Here is a 22,263-nt window from a genome sequence, read left to right on the forward strand (position 1 = left end):
AAGCATGCTTAAGCCCTGGGAGGGAAGCTGGCAGTTTTGACCCATGTTGGCCTGACTCTCTCGCAGGGCATCTGCAGTTCACACCTTGTGCTGGAAGAGCCGTCATCCATTGTGCAGCTGGATTACAGCCAGAAGGTGCTGCTGGTGTCGACCTCGCAGAGAAGCCTGCTCTTTCACACAGAGGAGAAGGCCGTCAAGCAGATTGGATCCCAGCCAAGGAAAAGGTAAGCTTCAGGCATATTCGCGTGGCTCTCAGTACTGGCCCTTAAGTTCTCCTAGGTTTCCTGAAAGCCAGATGTGAGACCACAGCCACACCAGCTGGGGTGGGGTCCCTGGTAGCCTGTGCTTGCCAAAGATGATTTATGGAATCTGATGGGAAGAGGAAGTGCTCGAGCTGAAGAGATCAGGGCCTGGGAGCAAAGCCCCTGCAGCCCAGGGTTGGGTCAAGGGCCTAGGAGACAGTGTTGTGTCCACCCCAGGTATGGTTTCCCTCTGGGGTCCTCTCTTGTGCCCCGGGTGCCGGTGTGCTTCACATTGGCATATTATGGCCAGATGAGACTACCCAGTCTCCTCTAGCCTAGCAGATGTGAGCCTTTCCCATCATGGAGACCAGAAGGCAGACCCAGCTCTTACTGACGGTCTTGCCAGCGGCTATGGAGTACAGTTCCAAGTTCTGGAGAAATCTGAGCAGGGGCAGGGCGGTGGTGCGCACGTCGTTAATCCCAGCACTTGAAGGGAAGAGACAGGCGGATCTCTGTGAGTTCAAGACCAGCCTGGTCTACAGAGTGAGTTCCAGGACAGCCAGGGCTACACAGAGAAACCCTGTCTCAACAAAACAAAACCAAGCAAACGAACAGACACACACTGAGCCTGGGATCAGAGAAGGGTCCTGCAGGTGTGAGGACTATGTGCTGAGTAGGAGAGGCTAAGAAGGGGCAGGTTCTAGGCTGAGAGAGTGTGTCTACCCTTTGATAGTCTGCTAGAAGAAGGACAGCGAAGAGAAGGTGAAGGACAAAAGGAACATATGCACCCTGCGCATTACTGTCCTCCTGAAAGAAAAAAGAAAGCTGTGACCCTCAGTAGCCACTTCGTGTGGAGGGGGAGGGCCGGGAGCCAAGCAGGTGTTGTGAGCTTGCTATTATGTTTGGGGGTTAGGGGCCCCATCTTGTATGCTCCTTTCCGTAAAGGGATATTTTCACCTGCCTGGGTTTGGGACAGGGTGGCAGCTGGTTAGGGAATGTTGAGAGGATTCCAGGCAGACTGGGGAATGAGGAGGCTGACTGGCACTGGGAAGGCCTCCCCGGGGCTGGCGGTGCCGTCGGTGGCGGTGTGGGGTGGGGAGTGACGTCAGTCTGGTGCACTCATCTGTCCCAGCCTTGTGTGCTACAGCAACACTAGGCTTATTCTCTTTCCTGCCTGGCATCCTTCCTGCTGGAAGGATGCCTCACACCCACTCTTTGGCTCCTGTGTTCTTTTCTCAATACCTTCTTAATGCCATCAGTGGTCTGCCCTCTTTATAATAGGGATCTTCCTGTTGGCCCTGGAAACTGCTGGAATTATGCAGCCTGGTTCTGCAGAACTGGGTTCTCACTTTATCTTTGTGGCTATCCCCTTCTGCGTGATGCCAAGTCCTAGCTCTTTGGAGGACTGTAAGGAAAGGCCTGGCCTTCCTAGCTTGTGCTTGGAAACCTTCTGTGCCTGCCCTGGGTGCTATGGTAGCCTTTTGGTAGCCTTTACTAACAGCACTGTATGCCAGGGACTGGTCCAGCATGCAGAAACAGGAATGTGTCCTCCTCATCAGGGGAGTGATGGTTTTTATAGCCCCTTCAGGGTAAAGCAGGATAAATGCAGGAATTTTAAGCTCGTGTCTTAGGGCTTTTCTTCTGTCATATGCTGCCTGCCCGTGTCCACAGGCTATGCCTGTGCACATGCTTCGTTCAGCAAGTGTTTGGGAATGGCTGCTTCATGGGCCAGTTCTTCCCAGCTAAATACCTTCTGCCCACTCCATCCAGAACCTCCTGAACACACAAATACCCTCAAAGCCAGCTCTCCCTGGGACCTCTCTTCAAGATGCCCACTTTCCCTCCTCACAAATGCCTGCTGTACTGTGGGGTGAGCCCTGGTGAAGAGCTCATCTTCATCTTTGACAGACACACACCCTCTAGCATCACAGCTTTATAGAAAGTTTCAGTTCACTGAGGATATGTTAAAACACATGCTCTATTTATATACAGCCAACAAAACAGAAGTGACCAGAGAGTTAAGAGGCCCATAATTAGAAAGAATACAGACTTAAAAATTGAATCTCCAAACATATGATTTGACAGGTAGGATGAAGAGGCACAGGTTTGCCTAACTAGAATTCCTTTTGGGCTTTTTTGTTTAGGGGACAAGCATCAGACATATTCCTATTACATAGTTGTCTATTAAAACTCTGTGGACTCAAAACAGTCGATTATTCTAACTAGCTTTGTTCCAAAGCTGAATCTGACATGTGATATCCTCCCGGGACCCTCTCCAGGGGGATTTAATTACTAAGCTGCCAGTAGGATCTAGTGAGACCTGCTGAGGAGCTCCCCACCCCCAGATAATTACCTCCCGGGGTTGATGGGGAGTGAGGAGGGATGGGCTCTGGATGGAGGTGGATGGAGGGACAGGGTGGCTTCTGAGGCAGGGGACTGAGAGTGCCACAGGGTGGCTCTGAGCTTTCTCATGCAGTCTGCACCAGTCCCCAAGTATGGACACTATGCTTCCCGTGGGTTAGCACACGGAGATCCCAAAAGGCTAGTAACTGCACGCTTAAGCCAGTGAGTGCCCTTTCTACTGTCTAGAGCCAAGAAAGAACTGTTTAGAAAAGGAATCAGCAAGGCTTAGAGTTGAGCTAAAACTCTTCAGTTTGAACTCTGGTAGAAACTTGAGCATTGACAAGGATGTAAAACAGTAAGAACTGGGAACTCCAACTGTAGGGCAGAGGCTGAGGTGGAGGGGTCTCCTCATGAGACTGGTATGAGCTTATTGAATGCAGAAACTAAGCAATCCTGCTCCAGAAATAACGGAACAAACTCTTAGGCCTGTATCCTAGGAAGGATGTACAAAGCAAATGTTTATGGAACATGGTACTATTATGGAAAATAGCTTCACAAGGCTAGGCATAATAGCACATGTTTTTAATCCCAGCAGAGGCAGGCTGGGTCTTCACAGTGACTTTCAGGCCATCCAGGGTTGCATAGTGAAACCCTGTCTCAGAAACCAAACAAATCAAAAATAGTTGAAGAAAAAGGTGTAGTGCAGTGGTCAAGGATCTACCTAGCATGTGTGAAGCTTGGGTTCCATTCCAAGTTCTGTGCCCCCTACCACCACCAAAAAATAATAATCCAAATACCAGACTGATAGCATGGTGGCAGAATACTTGCCAAGCTTGGATGAGGCCCTGAGTTCAACCAGCCATAAGGGAAAGAAAACGAAAAGGAACAAAATGCTTAGGTGGGCTCCTTGGTACACCTCTGTAATCCCTGTAAGCTTTTAGGAAACGGATACAAGATCAGAAGTTCAAGGTCATCCCAGGGTATGTAGTCATGTAGTCATGGACTAGCAAGTTCCATGCTAGCATCGGTTTCATGAGACTGTGCCTCAAAACCAACAAATTAACAACAGCAACAATCCAATAACAAGACTGAGTAAATTATTTACTTTAAGATTTTATTTAGATCTAGGCATAATAGTCCAGCACTCTGGAGGTAGTAATGGGCAGAGGGACAGCCAGGGCTGTTACAACAGAGAAACTGTCTAGGAAAAAGAGAGAGAGAGACAGAGAGAGGAAAGCAAAAAGATTTTATTGAGTTATTTGTAATTAGGTATGTGTGTTTATCGGCGTGAGTACAGATGTCTGAGGAGGCCAGATGGGGCACTGGCCCTGGTTATAGGCTGAGCTACCTTGACGTGGGAGCTGGGAATCAAACTCAGGTCCTCTGTGAGAGCAGCAGGTGTTCTCAACCCCTGAAATAGCTCTCCAGCCCCAAAATACATTCTCTTTAAAAAATAAGAATACTTCATGTGTAGCTGGGCAATAGAGTGCTTGCCTACCATGTTCAAGGCTCATGGTTCAATTCCTAGTAACATAAAAAGTAAGATAAATATTAGATTCATAGATAATGCATGCTTTCCCCAATCCATGCATATTCCAGTATCCCAAGGAAATAATATATGTTTTTAAAACAATATAAAGTCAGGTGTAGTGACTCTAGAATCTAACAAAGTGAGGCAGTAGAATCTTGAGTTTGAGATTACTCTGGGCTATATAACAAGATCTTATCTCAAAAAAGGGATAATTTTAAAAATTGAATAAATTGTAAAAAAAATTTATAGCAATCAAAATGATTAAGTACTATAGCTTCCTGTTTTAGATCAAAGATAAATCTTAGAAACAATGTTAAGTATAAAAGACAAGTTACTTAAAATTGTCCAAAAGTGGGGTGTGCATGTGTACACTGTGTGTGTAACTTAAAAGTGTGTGTGTGTGTACACTGTGTGTGTAACTTAAAAGTGTGTGTGTGTGTATATTGTGTGTGTATAACTTAAAAGTGTGTGTGTGTGTATATTGTGTGTGTGTAACTTAAAAGTGTGTGTGTGTATATTGTGTGTGTGTAACTTAAAAGTGTGTGTGTGTAACTTAAAAGGCGGGTGTGCGTGTGTACACTGTGTGTAGAGCCGGAGGTCACCCCAGTCATCAGTTAGAGCATCACTGCTGTCGCTGAGGACAGAGCCCTCCTCCATCCTGCATGCTGGGTGATCACACACCCCCGCCTCTAGTCCCGGGGTCCTGTGCCATCTTCTGGCCTCCACTGGCACTTGCTCTCATGTGACCCCCCCCACACACTGCCCGCCTTCTTTTTCTCTTTTAAAAAACGTTTATTGCTGAGTGTGGTGATTCACCTGGGAAGCAACAGGCAGAAGTTTCCAGCTGGTTTACAGATAGAGTTCCAGAGAATCCCTGCCTCAAAAAATAAAATACAATTATTTAGTGTGTGTGAGTGTTGTGCCTGGTGCCTGAGGAGGTCAGAAATGAGCATCAGATCCCCCAGAACTAGAGTTACAGCTGATTGTGAGCCACTATGCTGGCACCAAATCTGGGTCATCTGCAAGAGCAACGGTGTGCGCTTCACTGCTGGCCACGCCTCCAGCTCCCACACATGCTCCTTGGTGTGTGCCGGGTATTTCAGGGTTTTGTAAGGAAATAATACCAAGCTGGAGAATGGAAGAGAAACTGGTACACATGATGGGTTTGGAGAAATTTTGAAAGAGATAAAGATGAGCTACTCTAGACATGAAACTTTTCATTCAAGAAACTGGAGTGAGCACGTCCATCAGACTTTAGAAGGAACAGCATTGCAGAGCAGAGTTGGGACAGCCCTGGTTTGTCACTTTTTGTTTGGTAACAAAAGTTATAATTGTCATGGAGATGCAACAAAAATTAAAGGGAGGATGGGCGTAAGCATGGGACACAAGCGAGCTGCGTGGGTACCATTGATGATATTGAGGACCCTTGGAATCTAGGATGTATGCTCCAGGTGGTGCGTATTTATGGAGCTGTGGTGGGGCCTGGTTGGTACAAAGGTGCCAGTGTGACTTGGTGACCAATAAACAGCAGACAGAACAAGGAAAGCAATGATCTGTGTCAGTCAGCAGATTCTTAGAGCTGATATTAGGAGTTGACAATTGTATCACTTCAGGTCAGTCCATGCCTGTTTTGTTTTTGTTTTTGTTTTTTCTTTCTTTCTTTCATTTTTTTCTTCCAATTTTAGTACTGGGAAATTTGGTGCTTGTTTTATACCAGGACTATGTAAGCAAAGTGATCTAACCCTATATGCAGCCCGGCCTGGGCTCCGTCTGTGGAAGGCTGATGTCCATGGGACCGTTCAAGCCACCTTTATCCTCAAGGACGTCTTTGCTGGAGGAGTCACACCTTTTGAGCTCTACCCTCGTCTGGAGCCCTCTGATGGGGGAAGCTGCAGCGCTCCCGAGAAACACCTGGGGCTTGTGTCATGCTTCTTCCGAGAAGGCTGGGTGTTGAGCTGGAATGAGTACAGTATCTATCTTCTGGATACCGTCAACCAGGTGTGTGGGGTCATAGGGCAGGAGGGTGCAGGTCCACAGGGGTTCAGCGCTGGGCTCCTGGGAAAGGAAAGGAGCAGCGTGCACTCTGGGGCTTTTTCTTCTTTTTTTCCCTTTTCATTTGAGACAATCGAGGAAATCAAATGGAGTTCAGTAATTTTTGTACGTTTGAAAAATAATTTATAAGAAACTCTCTCAAAAAAACAAAAAAGAAAGAAAAATAATTTGCTTTTTGATACTCATGGTCTTAGTCTACCAAGAAATTAGATGTTTTTGGGGGGGGTCTCTAAAGCCCCAAATTAAACGTGTTCATTATAACCTTTCTGGGTCATTTTAAAAAATTGTATCTATGTGTGCGTGTTGTGTGTGTGCGCGCACACATGTGCCTGCTTGCCTACTCCTGCATGTCCTTGCACCTGTGTGGAGGTCGCCTCCGACCGACCTCCACATTGGCTTTCAGGGATTGAACTCAGGTCATCTGGTCTGATGGTAAGTGCCTTTACCTTTGCTACCAAGCCTCTCACCAACCTACCCTGCCTTCCCATGCATGTGTACACTCTTCTCGTGATTGAACTCACGGTGTGTGTGAGTGTGTGTGTGTCTGTGTGTGTGTGGTGTGTGTGTGTTTGGACTGTGTATGTGTGCATGTGTGTGAGGACTGTGTGTGTGTGTGTGTGGACTGTGTGTGTGTGTGCATGTGTGTGTGTGTGGACTGTGTGTGTGTGTGAGAACTGTGTGTGTGTGTGTGAGGACTGTGTGAGTGAGTGTGTGTGAGGACTGTGTGTGTGTGTGAGGACTGTGTTGTGTGGTGTGTGTGTGTGAGGACTCTGTGTGTGAGGACTGTGTGTGTGAGGACTGTGGGTGAGTGTGTCTGTGTCAGTGTGTGAGTGTGTCTGTGTCAGTGTGTGTATGTGTGTATGTGTGAGTGTATGTCTGTGAGTGTGTGAGTGTGTGTGTGAGTGTGTGTCTGTGTGTGAGTGTGTATGTGTGAGTGTGTGTCTGTGTGTGAGTGTGCATGTGTGAGTGTGTGTGTGTGTGTGTGTGTAGCTCTGTCTCTTAGCTACACCCCTTCTGTGTGCCCTTCTGCGTGGTGTGTTTTGTTTCCGTTTGGCATTCATGAATGCTGGTCAGTGCTCTGCTTTGTTTTTGTTTTTTCTTTTTATTTAGAGATAGGGAGTCACTAAGCTGTCCCGGCTGGTCTTGAACCCTTTTTTGTAGCTCAGGGAGGCCTTAAACTTTTGATCGCCTTGCTTAGCCTGCCAAGCACCTGGGATTACACCTGCGCCACCAGGCCTTTCTGGGCCAAGTGTTTTCTGACTACCAGATTACTATAGTCTAATCCAGTGACGACCGAAAGGCTAACTCTGAGGGCTGTCAGGGCTCACAGTGGTGCCAGCCCGGGAGCAGGTTCCTCCCTCCCCGGGCTGTCCTGGTTTGTTTGTGTCTTCTTTTACTGTGCTTCTTATCCCCATATTATTCTGCTTTTCCCCTTCCTCTTTAGAAACTTACTGGCATATCTTGGCAGTTTCCCAGGTAGAAAACGAGTTCTGCCTGGATCAGGTGATAACAGGGTTACTTCCAGAGTCGGGTTTAGGACAGAGCTGTTTAGTTGTTCTGGCCTGCCTCACTTCCTACTCTCTGCCTCCAGAATCCAGGCCAGACTCTCTTCCTCCACATGAGCTCTGTGGGCCTGTGGTGCCACATCTCTAGAGAGAGCCTCTGCAGAATCAAACTCACCTGCCCCCCCCACACACACACTCCCTGGTCACCAGCCGTGCTTGGTGACACTTTTGGTGCACAGGTAACCTGGCCCTATAAGTCTCTGATCTGCCTGAACTTGGCTCTTTTATCTGGACAGTGGGCGCCGGGGTTCTGGAGTAAGGGGTCACCTTCTAACCCTTCATTTGTTTATTTGGTTTCTCCCATTGTGGATGACTTGATCTTTCTCCTGGGCTCCTGTTGCACTTCTTAATTGGTGGCTTTAAGACATGTTGCAATTATACGTCAGTCCTTTTCATCTGAGCACATCCCCTGTGACTGTCAGCGCAGGTGTAATAGCTTCACTTAATAGCAGGGCAATGGAGACAGTGTGTCTGAACAGACGCCACTTCCACAGCAACAGTCTGCACCGCCCTGAAGCAACATGCTATCGTGTTTCCTGCTTTCTGTCAAGACTGCCTAAAAATTACCAGAGAACCGAGTCTCGGTGTCTCCTGCAGTGAGCTCATCTCTCGTGCACGCTGTCAGCTGACAAGAGCTGCTTTAGATTTGTGTGCACTCAGGCTTTTAGCCGTTTTCCTCCTCCTCTTCATTCACTCAAAAGGCTCGGGCTGCAAGGCTCCCGGTCTTCTCTTCCTTAGGAAAGCACACAGCAGAGGCTCTTGTTGGCTGCTGTGTCGTTCCTAGCCAGCCCAGGACAGAAGAATGACATACAAGTTTGTAGTACATGCTGTCAACCGTTGGGGACGCTTGGTCTCTCCTCAGGGTGACAGTGCTCAAGCAGCACTTCCTGAGGCTTCCTTCCCAGGGATAGGAAGGGAAGCCCAGCAGGAGAAAAGCCCGTGCTGTGTGCATAAGCCACGGGGAATAGGCTAGTCTTTGGCCGGCACTCACCAGTTCCTTGAGGCACCATATAAACTGATGACAGGCAGGTCGGAATGGCCTGACGAGGAGTGTGAGCTTCATGTCACGAGAAGGGTGAGGGCTAGCAGGTCTCAGAAGGGAATAGATGAGAGGTGGGAGGGCTGTGCATTTCCCTGGTACAGTCATGGTACTCAGTGCTCAGTCACGTGACTCAGGTCCCACGTATGGGTTGAATTGCTTTCACAAGTTTTCCAGGAATTGCCATAACAAAATCTAACAATTACAATTGTTTGGATTATCACACTTACTTGTTTATGTTTTTGTTTTTATTGCCTGATTTCATGTTTGTTTATTTTGACAGGCCACCATTGCTGGTTTGGAAGGATTGGGTGATATTGTGTCTGTTACCTGCACAGAAAATGAAATATTTTTCCTGAAGGGAGATAGGAACATTATAAGGATTTCAAGCAGGCCTGAGGGACTCGCATCCATAGGTTTGTATTCATTGCCAAGTGTACTGTGTGCACTGAGTCCTATGCTCTGTAAAGCATCCTTCCTGCCTGTAATAGATAAACCAGCTTAAACCAGCTGTGGGCCTTTAATCCCAGCACTCAGGGAGAATGAGGCACATGAGGTCAGCTTGCTCTACAGAGGGAGTTCCAGGACAGCCAAGGCCACACAGAGAAACCCTGTATTGAAAAACAAACCAAAACCGAATAACAACAAAAAAAGAAAACAAAAGAAAGAAAGTTGGGGTTTGTTTAGACGTGGACGCTTTTGGAGGCCTGGGACCCTGAAAAGGTTCAGAGTGCTTGTCAGGGAGGTGGCCTGCTTTAAGAATGTATTGGGCAGTCGCACAGCGCTGGAAGAACTGCCTCTGCTTGTGAGGAGGGGTGGTTGAGTCAGTGGGAAGCGGAGATCAGAAGCAGGTGCCCTGTCTGAGACACAGATTTGGGTAATATAAATCAGTGGAACTTATAATCGGGTGTGTATCTATTGCCCTGGACTCAGAGTGTCCTTTGATTTTTAATTTTATAGTTCATGCAGGCCGTTTTTTGTTTTGATTTGTTTTTAGTTTTTTAGTTTTTAGACAGGATCCAGGTTGGCCCCTAAGTTGCATTTCTTCTGCCTCAGCCTCCAAAGTGCTAGAATTATAGGTGTCTGCTACAGGACCAGGGTCTTGTTTTGTTTTATTTTGCAGTGCTGGGATTCAGCCCCGGGCTGGGCCTTGTACATGCTGAGTACAGGCTTGGTAACTACTCCTTGTTGTTTGTTTGTTTGTTTGTTTGTTTGTTTGTTTTTATGTGCACATGCACGACTACCTGCCTCTGGGTTTGGAGAATTTGGAGTTGCTCAGGTTTTTAGTAGGAGAGATTCTTGGTCTTCCTGTGACTACTGGTGTTCAGGCTAGCAAACTGAGAGATGCATGCAGATGTCTCTGGAAGAACCATAGTAAACTAAACTCTTCTTTCTTAGCGAGAGATGGTCTGCAGGCAAGATGTTCAGAGCAGGTCCATGGGCAGCATCTGGAAAAATCACCAGGGGCCACTGTTTGTGAAACAAGGCTTCGAGGCTCTTCAGTGGCCAGTTCTGTGGCCAGTGAGCAACGGAGCAGGAGCAGTTCACTCAACTCCACGGACAGTGGCTCTGGACTGCTGCTGCCGGGACTTCAGGCTGCCCCTGAGCTGGACCAGGGCGGCCAGCCATCCTCACAGAGATTCAGCGTTATCAGCTCTGAAGACTTTGACCAGGAGCTTATTGTGAAACCCATCAAAGTGAAGAAAAGGAGGAGGAAGAAAAGGACAGGTACTGTCCATGGGCAAGCGCACTCTGACTCACTCGTGTGGCACCTAGGGCCTAACCGTTGGGGATGTGCACATCTACCAGGGGTGCCACTGCTCTGAAAGGGTGCTCGCTACTCCAGGCCAGACAGGGCGCGTCACACCCTGAAAGCGCTCCTGCCCACAAAGTAACAGTAGACACGTGAACACAGAAGCTCTGTAGGACCTGCATTGGTAGGGCATTTATGCACGTGGCCAGGCCCTGATCAATGGTCTGGATTTTACTCCTTTTAATATTTAAGATGATATTTAATGTAAAATCCTCACTTACCCTGTCTTGGGTTTCTATTGCTGTGAAGAGACCCCATGACCATGGCGAGTCTTACAAAGAAACATTTAAGTGGAGTGGCTTGCTTCCAGTTTCAGAGTTCAGTCCATTATCACCATGGGAGGAGCATGTCAGCATGCAGGCAGATGTGCTGGAGTAGTAGCTAAGAGCTGTACATGTTGCAGCCAACGGGAATTCGACTGAGACACTGGGCAGTGCCCTAAGCATGGGAGTCCTCAGAGCCCTCCCCATACACTTCCTCCAACAGAGCCACGCCTCCTAACAGAGCCACTCCCCATGAGACTATGGGAGCCAATTACATTCACACTACCACATCCACATACACCATCCATCAGACCTGAGACCCTACAAACACGCGGGACAGTCATCGAAACGGGGTTTATGCTGGTATCATTGTTGGGCGTCTTACATTTTGTGTTTTTGTGTTGACATGTTACCAAATATGGCATTTAACATAGAATCCACCCCCTTTTTTTTTTTTTGAGGTAGATTTCTCTATGTAGTCCTGACTGCCCCAGAACTTACTGTGTAGACCAGGCTAGCCTTGAAGTCACAGAGATCTTGCTGCCTCTGGCTCTGGGATCAAAGGTGTGTGCTGTCATGACCAGTGACAGAACTTTTTAAGCCCTTACTCCTTGGTGCCCATTGACTCTTCTAGCTAAAGTTGCTACATTACTAAAGGAATGGTACTTAATTCCTATTCCACTTTCTTAGCATTTCTCTCACGTGCCTTCTGGGCATTCCTGACATGAGATCATTTCTGCTTTTAAATTTATTTATTTATTTTTTTGGAGACAAGGTCCCAGAACTCACTCTGTAGTCCAGGCTGGCCTTGAACTCAGAGATTCTCCTGCTTCTGCCTCCCGAGTGCTGGGATTACTGCCTTGTTTCCTCCTCCTTTTATGTGGGGTGTGAGAACAGAGTCTCAGTAAACAGCTGAGGCTAGCCTGGACCTCAAACTCCCACGTTCTGGGGCTGTAGGGATGAATTTATACCCTACTAAATATCCATCGTGTACAATATCTTCCTTCTGAGCCGAACATTTTTCATATTCTGGTTATTTATGCAGAGTCGTGCCTGATTTTGAATGTTCTCATTTTAAACTAGAAGGCGGCGGAACCAGGAGTGCCTGCCACAGCTCCCTCTCGTCAACCCCCTGCTCTGAGTTCCCCGGTGACAGCCCCCAGTCTGTGAGCACAGAGCTCTTGTCCATGACCTCAAGTGTTCTGGCCAGTAGTGTGGATCGGTTGAGCACAGGCTCCCCAGACCAGGAGAGCACCCCCAGTGCTGAGGTGAATGGGATCGTGCAGGAAGACAACGGCCCTGAAACTTCCCGTGTCCTCGAGGTGCCCGAGTCTGCCCCTGACCCAGTGATTGAAGAAACCGGTACTGGAAAGGGAGCTTCCCAGTGTGACCACACACAGGACATGGGCCTGCTCAGTGGAGTGTTAGGTTTACCCTTTCTGCCCGGGGAGGATGGAGGTGATGACATCATCCCAGGACTTGAAGGGGAGCCCGAGCCTGCCGCTGGGGCAGCAGCACAGACACAGCTGTGTCTGCAGAGACAGCACGCCTCTGCTGAGGGGCAGGAGGTGCACGCCAGTGAGTTCAGTGACCTCCAGAGCACTTGTTCTGAAGCCCCTCCTCCGGATTCATTTATGGTACCTTCCAGCCTCGGCTGGCCCCCAGGTGCTGCGCAGTGGCTGCCCGGGATTGGAGCTTATGAGGTGAGCTCTGAGGAGGCCAGCCCAGAACTGGACATCTTGACCCATGTGAGGGTCCCTAGCCACCTGAGCTCTAACCCTTGGCATGTGGTCACCAATAACGACACAGGTCAGAAAGAACTGCCCACTTCTGAATGTAGCACAGGAAATGTGGAAGGCCAGGTAACTCCTCTTGTCTCTACGTTGGTGGCCAGCACCCACGAGCATTGGCTGGACCAGCCTTTCCAGGATCAGGCAGTGACGTCCAGTGATGAGGAAGACATTTATGCCCATGGGCTTCCATCTTCATCCTCGGAGACGAGTGTGGCAGAGCTTGGAGCTGGTCAATCTCTGCAGGACCTGAGCCAGCCAGGGACTGATGACACCATGCTGCTCAAGACAGATCAGGTCAGTGTGCTGATGGCGGGACTGTAACTAAGGCACAGCTGCTGTTTTTCCTTTAAGGGGCACCCTTGGCTCACTCATAAAATCCTACTCCTGTAAAATGTGCAGCTTTGAAGTCTGGGTTTGGGGCAATGGCCTATGACGGGCCCTGAATAATTGGCACTGTAGTACTTCTTACAAAGCCGGGCCAGTTTGGGTACTTAAGGTGGCCTGGGGCCATTGGAACACCAGTGGGCATAGGACTGTTTGCTCTGAGCACACACACGAGGTGGGTAGTCCCTGCCCTCCTCCACGGTCTGTTGGCTGCTAGGAACATCAATATGAATTGGGGCCTTTCCAGAAATTCTGTTTCCTCAGCATCTACACAGTGCCCCCAGGACACACTTTACAGAACGAAACCCGTAATCTGCCATAGGGCTTCTCAGCCAGTGTAATTTATTGTTCTGAGGACTTTTATATAAATTATTTTTTAAAAACAGGGTCTCTCTACATAGCTGGCTGTCTTAGAATTCACTATACGGGCAAGGCTGGCCTTGAAGTCAGATGTCTACCTGCCTCTGCCTCCGGAGTACTTGGTTTAAGTGTTTTACCACCAGGCCCAGCCCTAAAAATCATTTTTAAGTACTTATTTTCTTCAGCAAATAAGTCTTAGCAAATATATTTGGCTTCAGAACTAACCCCGAATCATCACACTCCCTCGCAATTGATGCAAGGCCACCCTACATCTTCAGAGCTAAGAGCATGGGGTTTAATCAGTTCTCACCACGTGCTGAGCACGTCACACGCTTAAGTCACTTTGTTTTCTCTTGGGTGGGGTGGAGACAGGTTATCTCCCGTTCTCTGTTGTGTCTCAAAGTTTTGAGAATGTCCCAGAAGTTTGCATTGTTCTGCATCCTGTACTCATCTCTTCGGTGCACTGGCTCCTAAGTGTTCGTAGCCGGCAGTGCATGTTTCCTGCTGAGGAGTTCGGTGCAAGCGGCAGCTAGCCGTGGGCCCGGTGGCTCTGGGAAGCCAGGCTCATGTTGAGAATATCAGTTGAGTGGGGCTTGGGTAAGGGTGTTGAGCCAAGTGCAGGGCTGTGGGAAGCCACGGCAGGGTGGTCACCTGACAGAACACTACCTGGCAGCTCATACCTGTTGGTGGGTGTTAGGCCTAACTAGCTGGACTCCTAGGAAAGCCCTCACTTGAGGGCAACGATCTCGGATCTCTGAAGTAACCTACCAAACTTTGCCACACCTGGTCTCATTCCATATAGCAGAAAAGCCTAGAAATGTTGGTTGTTGTTGTTTTGGAGAAGGAGGGCTAGGAGAAAAAAGTTTGCTGTGGTAAGCAGAGTCAGGTGGAGAGGAGGTAAATACCATTCTCTTTCATACACCAGCTTTCATATCAAGTGTCTGTGCAACTATGTATAATTAAGTGTATGACCTTATTTGACTTTTAAACAAGTCCTAGCAACAAGGAACAGCGTGCCAGGTGAGTGGGTAACGGCTAATGCCTGATGGCCTGAGTTCCAAGTCTAGGATCCATATGATGGAATTCCACAGAGAACCAACTCTCACAAATTGTCCTCTGACTGACACACATGTGCTACTTCACACACATGTGTACACACACATAATTACATTAAATAAATGTAATACAAATGAAAAAATACAGCAACAAAGCCTTAGTGTACAAAATTCAGGCAGTGCCTCGTCCACCCTTCCCCCAGCTGTTCGCATACAGTATACCAGGTGTACAGAAATTAGACCAGTTTAGAGCAGTGCTTGAAAATCTAATGCAGGCAGCATTATAATGCATCTGTATAATGAGTATACAGAAAGTTGATTTTCATATGTGTGTTGATGAACACACCTTCTTGTGTAAAGTGAGGTATGCATACAATAAGGCCAGACCTCTTACAATGTGATGTTATGCTCTACCACATGTGTAGTCTGGATCCTATGTGCAGCATGCACACAGGGATAGCTATAAGCACATAAAATCAAACGTTTACTTAAAATGTTAGGTTTTCTTGGCAGACTTCTTTTGGGAGATGGGGTAACTCAGGTGCATGCTTCCTGAGAGTGGACTTACTGGATGACCGTGTCTTCTTGTTCTGTCCAATGGTTGGATACACCTTTAAGCATTGCTTCAGAAAGGTGCCACGCCATGAGAAAGTTATCCAGGGAAGTTATGGGGTCTTCCATGAGGACCACAGCTCCTGTTCCAGAATGTTTCTGGGATTGAATCCCAGGAGAGCAGGGGTAGGTAGACAAGGCTTGTCAAAGATCCCTTCACTTTAAGAATCTGCCCACTTTCCATGTCGGTAACAATATGATGAAGCTGTGTGTCTTGCCACAGAACTCACTAGCCTCTGTTCTTGTTAGTTTGCAGAGAGCTGGATGGGCTACTCAGGTCCTGGCTACGGAATTCTCAGCTTGGCCGTCTCGGAAAAGTTTATCTGGTGCCTGGACTACAAAGGTGGCCTGTTCTGCAGCGCCCTGCCCGGCGCAGGGCTGCGCTGGCAGAGGTTTGAAGATGCTGTCCAGCAGGTGGCAGTCTCTCCCTCAGGTTCGCCTCCCAGCTCCCATTTCCCAACCCTCAACCCTGCCCCCAGCTCACAGGGCAGCTGTCCTCTGGCAACAGCATACTGTCATCAGACTGACCTTCCTGCCAGCTTAGGCAAGGTCTGTAAAGACCATGAATGCTTCCTTTGACACCCGCTACGATAATGGGTGTGCAGCACACTTGCTTGAATTTTTGGTTTTTTTATTTTAATAATTGCAGTGACAACATAGCACATGAACATATTTTTGTAAGCTATACAAATAATTTGAATTTTGAGGGCTTCTTTTAGCCATGTTGGCATACTAAATCCTCATAGAAATAACATATATTTCTGTTTGTCAGTATGGCTATAAAGTAGCTGAACTGTGAAGACAGGCCTGTGGATGTGTGCTGGATGTGTACCAGTCATCTGCCTGCCTTTTCAGAAGTCTTTCGTGACTGCAGTAGGAAAGGCCCTCAGATTTTCATGCCACCCCTTAGCATTTTAGTGAACCCAAGGACCCTGTTAAGAATGCAGCTCTGGTAGGCTGAGATAACCCTCTTATCTACCGAGACTTATTTACTTGCTTGTTAGTGGGTTTTTCTTTGTTTTGTTTTTAGACAAGACCTCGCTATATAGCGCAGACTGGCCTTGAATTCACTGCAGTCCTGGCTGGCCTCAAGCTTTGGGTCTTCCTGTGCTGGTCTCCCAAAAGCTGGGGTTATAGGCATAATCCACTATGCTGCGTTTGCTTTTTGCTAATGCTAGACACATGTTTATTCTGAAGCAGTGAGGATCATGGCAGAGAAGCAAAAGAAAGGGAGTTCCTGTTAAAAAAGTTAGTTTATTAGGGTAGTTTCCTTATTTTCTTTCACTACTTGCTTGAAAATTATTTTCCTCTGGAGATGTTGGAGATAATAGCCACTCCATTAGTTGGCATTGTATAATTGTATGCCTTGATGTTTTTCCTGTTTCTGCCACATACTTTTGGTTCTCTGCTGATGGGAGATGTCATTCTGTATACCTTTCTCATACTGGTCAATGAATAAAGCACTGTTGGCCAATAGGAAAGCAAGATAGGCGGGACTAGGAGATGAGGAAAGAGGAAGGAGGAAGGAGGAGTCAAGATGGAGAGTCTTAATTGTATTCATTACTTTTTATTTTCCCGACCATTCCTTGCTTGCTGTGGTTGGATCTTTCTGTCGCTGTGAGGTCATTATTTACATCTGGGATAGCTATGTTCTGGGTTCACATAATTGGATGCCTCAGGCCCTGTGCCCCACACATGGGCACTCTGCAGACCTTGTTTAGCTCAGATCATGCTCATTCATTCCCTCACCCAGTGTTCAGCCGCCGTCTGTAGTTCCCTGGCCTGCCTTCCACCTTCCCTTGCCTCCTTTATCAGCGCCTCAGAGTCCTCTTAATGAAACGTGCCCACCCAACTCAGTGGTCCAGAAGAGGCCCTCCCTTTGAGTCCCCAAGGTTAGTATTTGGCCATTAATTGTGCCTCACTTAACTAATCAAGCCTACAGTACTCTCTCTCTCTCTCTCTCTCTCTCTCTCTCTCTCTCTCTCTCACACACACACACACACACACACACAGACACACACACACATCATTGTGAATGGCTACCTCTGTCCAACCCTGTGTGCTCTGTGGTGGACTTCCCCTTACCTTTAGCCTTTGGGTCAGCCCCAGAAGGTAGGAATGCCCCCATTTTTCAGTTGAGGAAATTGAGGCTTGGACTCACTCACACTGATGTCCAACAACAGTCCAAACTCTGGCATGGTGGGCTCTTCCCTGAGTAAGAAGCAACAACACATATTTTAGGAAGCTGTCCCTTGCAGTGCCCAAATTGAGTTTTTGTACAGGTGAATCGTATGTTTGTTGAGCAGTGAGTAGAATTTTTTTCCTCCTAGGGGCTCTTCTCTGGAAGATTGAACAGAAATCTAACCGTGCTTTTGCTTGTGGCAAAGTTACCATCAAGGGAAAGCGGCACTGGTATGAGGCTCTGCCCCAGGCTGTGTTTGTGGCCCTGAGTGATGACACAGCCTGGGTCATCAGGACCAATGGAGATCTGTACCTTCAGACAGGTAGTCGAAGGCCATGTTCATTGTCCTTGTCATTTGCTGAATCTGCTGCTAGTCACATTCTGAGAGCAGTCACAGGATGCAGAGACCGAAAACCAAGTTAAGTGAAAATATTCCTAGAAGCCCAATGGTTGCCATGGAGGAGCAATCCCCTCCCCCCACTGAGTCTGGACAAGAGTGACTAAATGACTGGGTTGCGGTACAGCGTGCCACATGCCAAGCAGGACCAGAGCCCTGCGCTCCTACAGCTACTGATGCCATCTGCAGGCCGTGCTGTATTCATTCGACATCACCTCCCTTTCCCCCGCTAGGTCAGAGCCAGAGCCTGTGCTTGTGCTAACATGTGGATCGGGGAAAGACAACAAGAAGTAATTTGCTGTAAATAGCAAATTGACTCGTCCTAGGAAACTGCCCTTAGGGAGACCTTCAGCTACTAGAACGGGCACAGTGGGGCTGGTTTATTAAAAATAAACTGTAATCAGGCAGTGTTTGTGTACTGTCAGCACGGGGGAAGTGGCCTGGTGGGCAGGGGTTGTGTTGGGGCTGTCAAGGGGCCATATTGGATTTACATGAAGATTGATCTAGTCATTTAATAATTCTGACTTTGAGAGCATGGTTTCGTCTTTGGAATGAACCATCAGCCAGGAACGCTCCTCCACACTGAGAGCTCATTTCTCATCGGCTGCCCAGGTGTGGGGGAGCCTCACACTGCCAGCCACCCTGCCAGCCTCACGGTGTGGGGCTAGAGCCTTCACATGTCTTTGATTGGAAACAGGCTGCTCTGATAGGCACATGCACATGCAGCTGGCAGGGCGTTTGATTTTGGTCCTGGCAGGGAAAGGGTTACTCTGAACCTGCAGGTAAGGAGCATGACATCAGAGCAGTCACTAGATCAGTGTTGAGATTATGCTGACCTTCCCAGACCTGCTGGGTTAGTGCAGGCTTGGCAGGATTTGCAGGAAGATGTCCACAGCAGCTGCACAGGCTGTGGGTGCCTTTGTGACTGGACCGCCAGGGCCTGCTTGCAGGCCAAGGCTGTGGTGCCTGGGTTTAGATATTAGCTGCGCTGCCTGCTCCCTCAGTACCCTCATTCAGGTGCTTGGCGCCAATACTGACAGGCCTCCAAGAGCCCTGGAGCCCTGACTCTCACAAGCACTGCACTATGACAGAGCTCTGGTTTCACCCGGGAAGCAGAGGTCTGCACTTTAGCATGGTCACCCCACACTGCAGGCAGAGAACAGAGCTGCCTGAGCTGCTGGGTCTGCAGCTGAGGACCCACTGTCTCCCAGGCCGCTGAGGGACACAGCCTTGCTGGCAGAAGGGAAGCCCTCTGTGCTCTTATTCTAGGCTGTGCTTTCCTGCCTTGAGAACTTTTTTTTTTCCCTTAGTTTTTCGAGAAAGGGTTTCTCTGTGTAACAGTTCCGGCTGTCCTGGAACTCAATTTTGAGATCAGGCTGGCCTTGAACTCACAGACATCTGCCTGCCTCTTCCTCCCGAGTGCTGGGATTAGAGGTGTGTGCCACTACTGCCCAACTGAGAACTTCTTTGGAACACCAGAAAATTCTGAATTATATTTCTTTAGTTTCCAAATGTCATCCAAAGTTGCCTCAGACAGATGCCACCTTGAAGCATAACTTGTTGTTGTTGATAAAATCTCAGAAAAGGTATTTATTTTGGGACCCTCCCCATAGATAGCACCAAAAGAGAAAACGACAGACCAGAATAGGGTATGACATGCTGCTGATGAATTGCGGGCTCTTCCCCTCTCGCTACAGGTCTCAGTGTGGATCGGCCCTGTGCCCGAGCTGTGAAGGTTGACTGTCCCTACCCGCTGTCCCAGATCACTGCCCGGAACAGTGTGGTGTGGGCACTGACGGAGCAGAGGGCCCTCGTGTATCGGGAGGGTGTGAGCAGCTTCTGTCCTGAAGGGGAACAGTGGAAGTGTGACATTGTCAGGTATCATGGGCCCCAGGGATGGCATCACATTCATCTGTGACCAGGCACCTAGGTGGCGCCTACAGGGTTCAGGGTGGTGTTGTCCTCAACACACTGGCCTTGGGAATACTCCATGTTCCTCTGCTGGCAGACTGCCAACGGCGGGTCCCATTTCAGCATGTGTGGGTTTTGGTGCAGAGTGTTTACCTGGCGTGCACATAGCACGCACGCGCAAGGCCCTGAGCGCTATCCTCAGTGTGACACCAGCTGGGCCGAGCAGCGCGTGCCTGTGGTCTCATCGCTCAGGGGCACCCTCAGCCGTGGACACACAGCTCAAAAAACAAAAGGAAAGGAAAAGGAAGTGTGTCCCTGAGCATCAGCGCCACCAGCTCTCACGGTCTCCATGCAGAGCTGCGTGCCACCACGTGCTTCTGTGGAGTCTGAGATGTGGTGGCTACAGATGCTTATTTGTGTTTTATCCTAGTCAGCTGAAATTAGCTCTGGACTACAATTTATTTTACTTTTTACCATTTAAGATTCGGGCTGGGTGGTGGTGGCACACACCTTTAATCCCAGCACTTGGGAGGCAGAGGCAGGTGGCTCTTTGTGAGTTCAAAGCCAACCTGGTCTACAGGGTGAGTTCCAGGACAGCACAGGGTTACACAGAGAAACCCTGTCTTGTAAAACAATAAAACAAAAGACAAAACAAAAGTTGGTCTTTATATATGCCTGGTCAGAATGGTGCTTGTTGGGATCAGCCAGCCAGTAAATCTTAGGACCCCTGCTGGGAGCCACAGGGTTCTCTGGGGCCTGTGTATTGCAGGATAGCCAAGAGGCAACCCTTCCAGCTCCGTGGGGAGCTGTGCAGCGGGCAGTTGGGTGCCAGTTGTTGTGAGGGTACTAAGCAAGGAGGAAGGCACACAGCAGCGAGGAGCTATTGACTGCCTGCAGTGCTGGTGAGCAGCATGCCAAGGCTAGCCTCAGCCGAGATGGGAGAAACGACAGTAGACTCATCTGTCCACCTCTCAGCGCCTTTCCTGTCACTCTATCACCCTGTGACAGATCCGTTTCTTCTCAACGCCAAGCTGTGCAGAGATGATCAGTGAGGTAGCCTTCTGTTTCCTCTCACTTTCAGTGAAAGGCAAACTCTGGAGCCTGTCTGCATAACTCTAGGAGATCAGCACACACTTTGGGCCCTGGACATTCATGGGAAGCTGTGGTTCAGAACTGGCGTTGTCCCCAAGAAGCCCCAAGGAGATGATGACCATTGGTGGCAGGTAGGTGATGGGGCTTTCTGCCTAGGAAACCCACCATCCCTGCCTTCCTTCTTTTCCTTAAGAAACTGGATTAAATTAGTAGTCTCGCTTTTAACGTTTGGTAGGTTAGACTTTCCTGTAGGAGTTGGGTGTACTAAAAATGCACACAGAAAAACTTTTTCCTCATAGGAAATAACTTGTAAGGCTTTCTTTGCTTTAATACAGGCTGGAATTTATTATTTATTTAAATGTTATTTGAGCATTCATCATTATAGGCTAAATACACCCCATGACATCCATTTAAAGACAGACCTGGGTAATAATGATGTTTAATTCTGAACAAATACGCTAAGAAAAGAGACTAAACAATAGGTTTGAAAACCCAACCCACAATTAAAACTCATCTATCTCTACTTGCTTGAAAGGCCTTTAAGTAAGTGATATTTCAACAAAGAACTGAGCATTTCCCCACGTGCTCCCAGGGAGTGAGAAGTAAGGAATGCAATCCAGCCAACTTTCCATGGTTTCAGCTCGGCCTTGGGTAGATTGTGTAAGGAACATCCACTCTCCCCTCTTGGTATCCTGCTCCCCACATTGGACCTAAGGTTGCTTATGCCTCACTTCTGTGTCTATAATTCGATATTCTAGGTAATATTCAAGAGGTTATATATGATTTAAAAGTACCTGCCATATACTTTTAATCATGTATGAACATGCACATGTATACAGTCCATAAATATGTATACATACCCATATGTGCTCAATTCCAGAGGGAATTTTTACATGTGTCTGTGTATAATGTGCACACATATGTATATGCACATGTGGAGGCGTGTGTGTGTGTGTGTGTGTGTCTGTCTGTCTGTCTATCTGTCTGTGTCTGTGTGCATATAGCAGCCAGAGTTGCTGCTGAGGCTCCTCTTTGATTGCTTTCTACCTTATCTTCTGAGGTAGGGTCTCTTGCTGAGCCCAGAAGCCCACACACTTGGCTAGTCTAGCTAGCCAGCTTAACCCAGGGCCGCACCTCTGCTTTTCAAGCACTGAGTTGACCAGCAGCCCACTCTGCCTGCCGGTATTGTGCATGAGTGCTGGGGATGCAGACTCCAGGCCTTTTATGTGAGCTCGGCATTTTATCCACAGAACCTTTGTTCTCTTGGTTTTGTGTGTTGGGGTGCTGTGGTTAAGCCGGGCCATGTGCTACCATTGTGCTGCATACCAACCGCTGCCCTGAAAGTCCATTTTTAAGTGACATAAAGAAATCTCATGGTTTTTTTCATCGTACATGGAACTTTAGCTGGACAGAATTGTCATGAAGCAAAGAAGCAGAGTGAAATTCTTTGCTTCCTTTGGCTCTTACATGTGGTTGCTAAGTCTTTCCTCTCTCTTTGGTTGAAACCCTGCTTACATGTCCATCTGTCTTGGGTTCCACAGACTTGCTGTGTGGCTTTGGCATAGTCTCTGCCAGTTTTCCAGTGAGAAGCGCTGGTCTGAGCTGCATAACTTTTGCACCTGAGTCTCT

General features: G+C 48.2%; 1 protein-coding gene across 1 annotated transcript in view; it reads left to right on the plus strand.

Moving 5' to 3' along the window:
* Positions 1-22,263, plus strand: part of Tecpr2 (tectonin beta-propeller repeat containing 2) — an 84,577-nt gene that overhangs the window by 24,654 nt on the left and 37,660 nt on the right. The window contains exons 5-13 of the mRNA XM_051196631.1: positions 67-224; positions 5,802-6,114; positions 9,056-9,188; positions 10,171-10,500; positions 11,935-12,935; positions 15,302-15,485; positions 17,383-17,556; positions 19,329-19,509; positions 20,624-20,765. Of these exons, the coding sequence (XP_051052588.1) occupies positions 67-224; positions 5,802-6,114; positions 9,056-9,188; positions 10,171-10,500; positions 11,935-12,935; positions 15,302-15,485; positions 17,383-17,556; positions 19,329-19,509; positions 20,624-20,765 (2,616 nt within the window). The remainder of the gene's footprint in view (positions 1-66; positions 225-5,801; positions 6,115-9,055; positions 9,189-10,170; positions 10,501-11,934; positions 12,936-15,301; positions 15,486-17,382; positions 17,557-19,328; positions 19,510-20,623; positions 20,766-22,263) is intronic.

This window comes from Phodopus roborovskii, unplaced genomic scaffold (genome assembly GCF_943737965.1).
Source record: "Phodopus roborovskii unplaced genomic scaffold, PHOROB, whole genome shotgun sequence".
NCBI classification, from domain to species: Eukaryota; Metazoa; Chordata; class Mammalia; order Rodentia; family Cricetidae; genus Phodopus; species Phodopus roborovskii.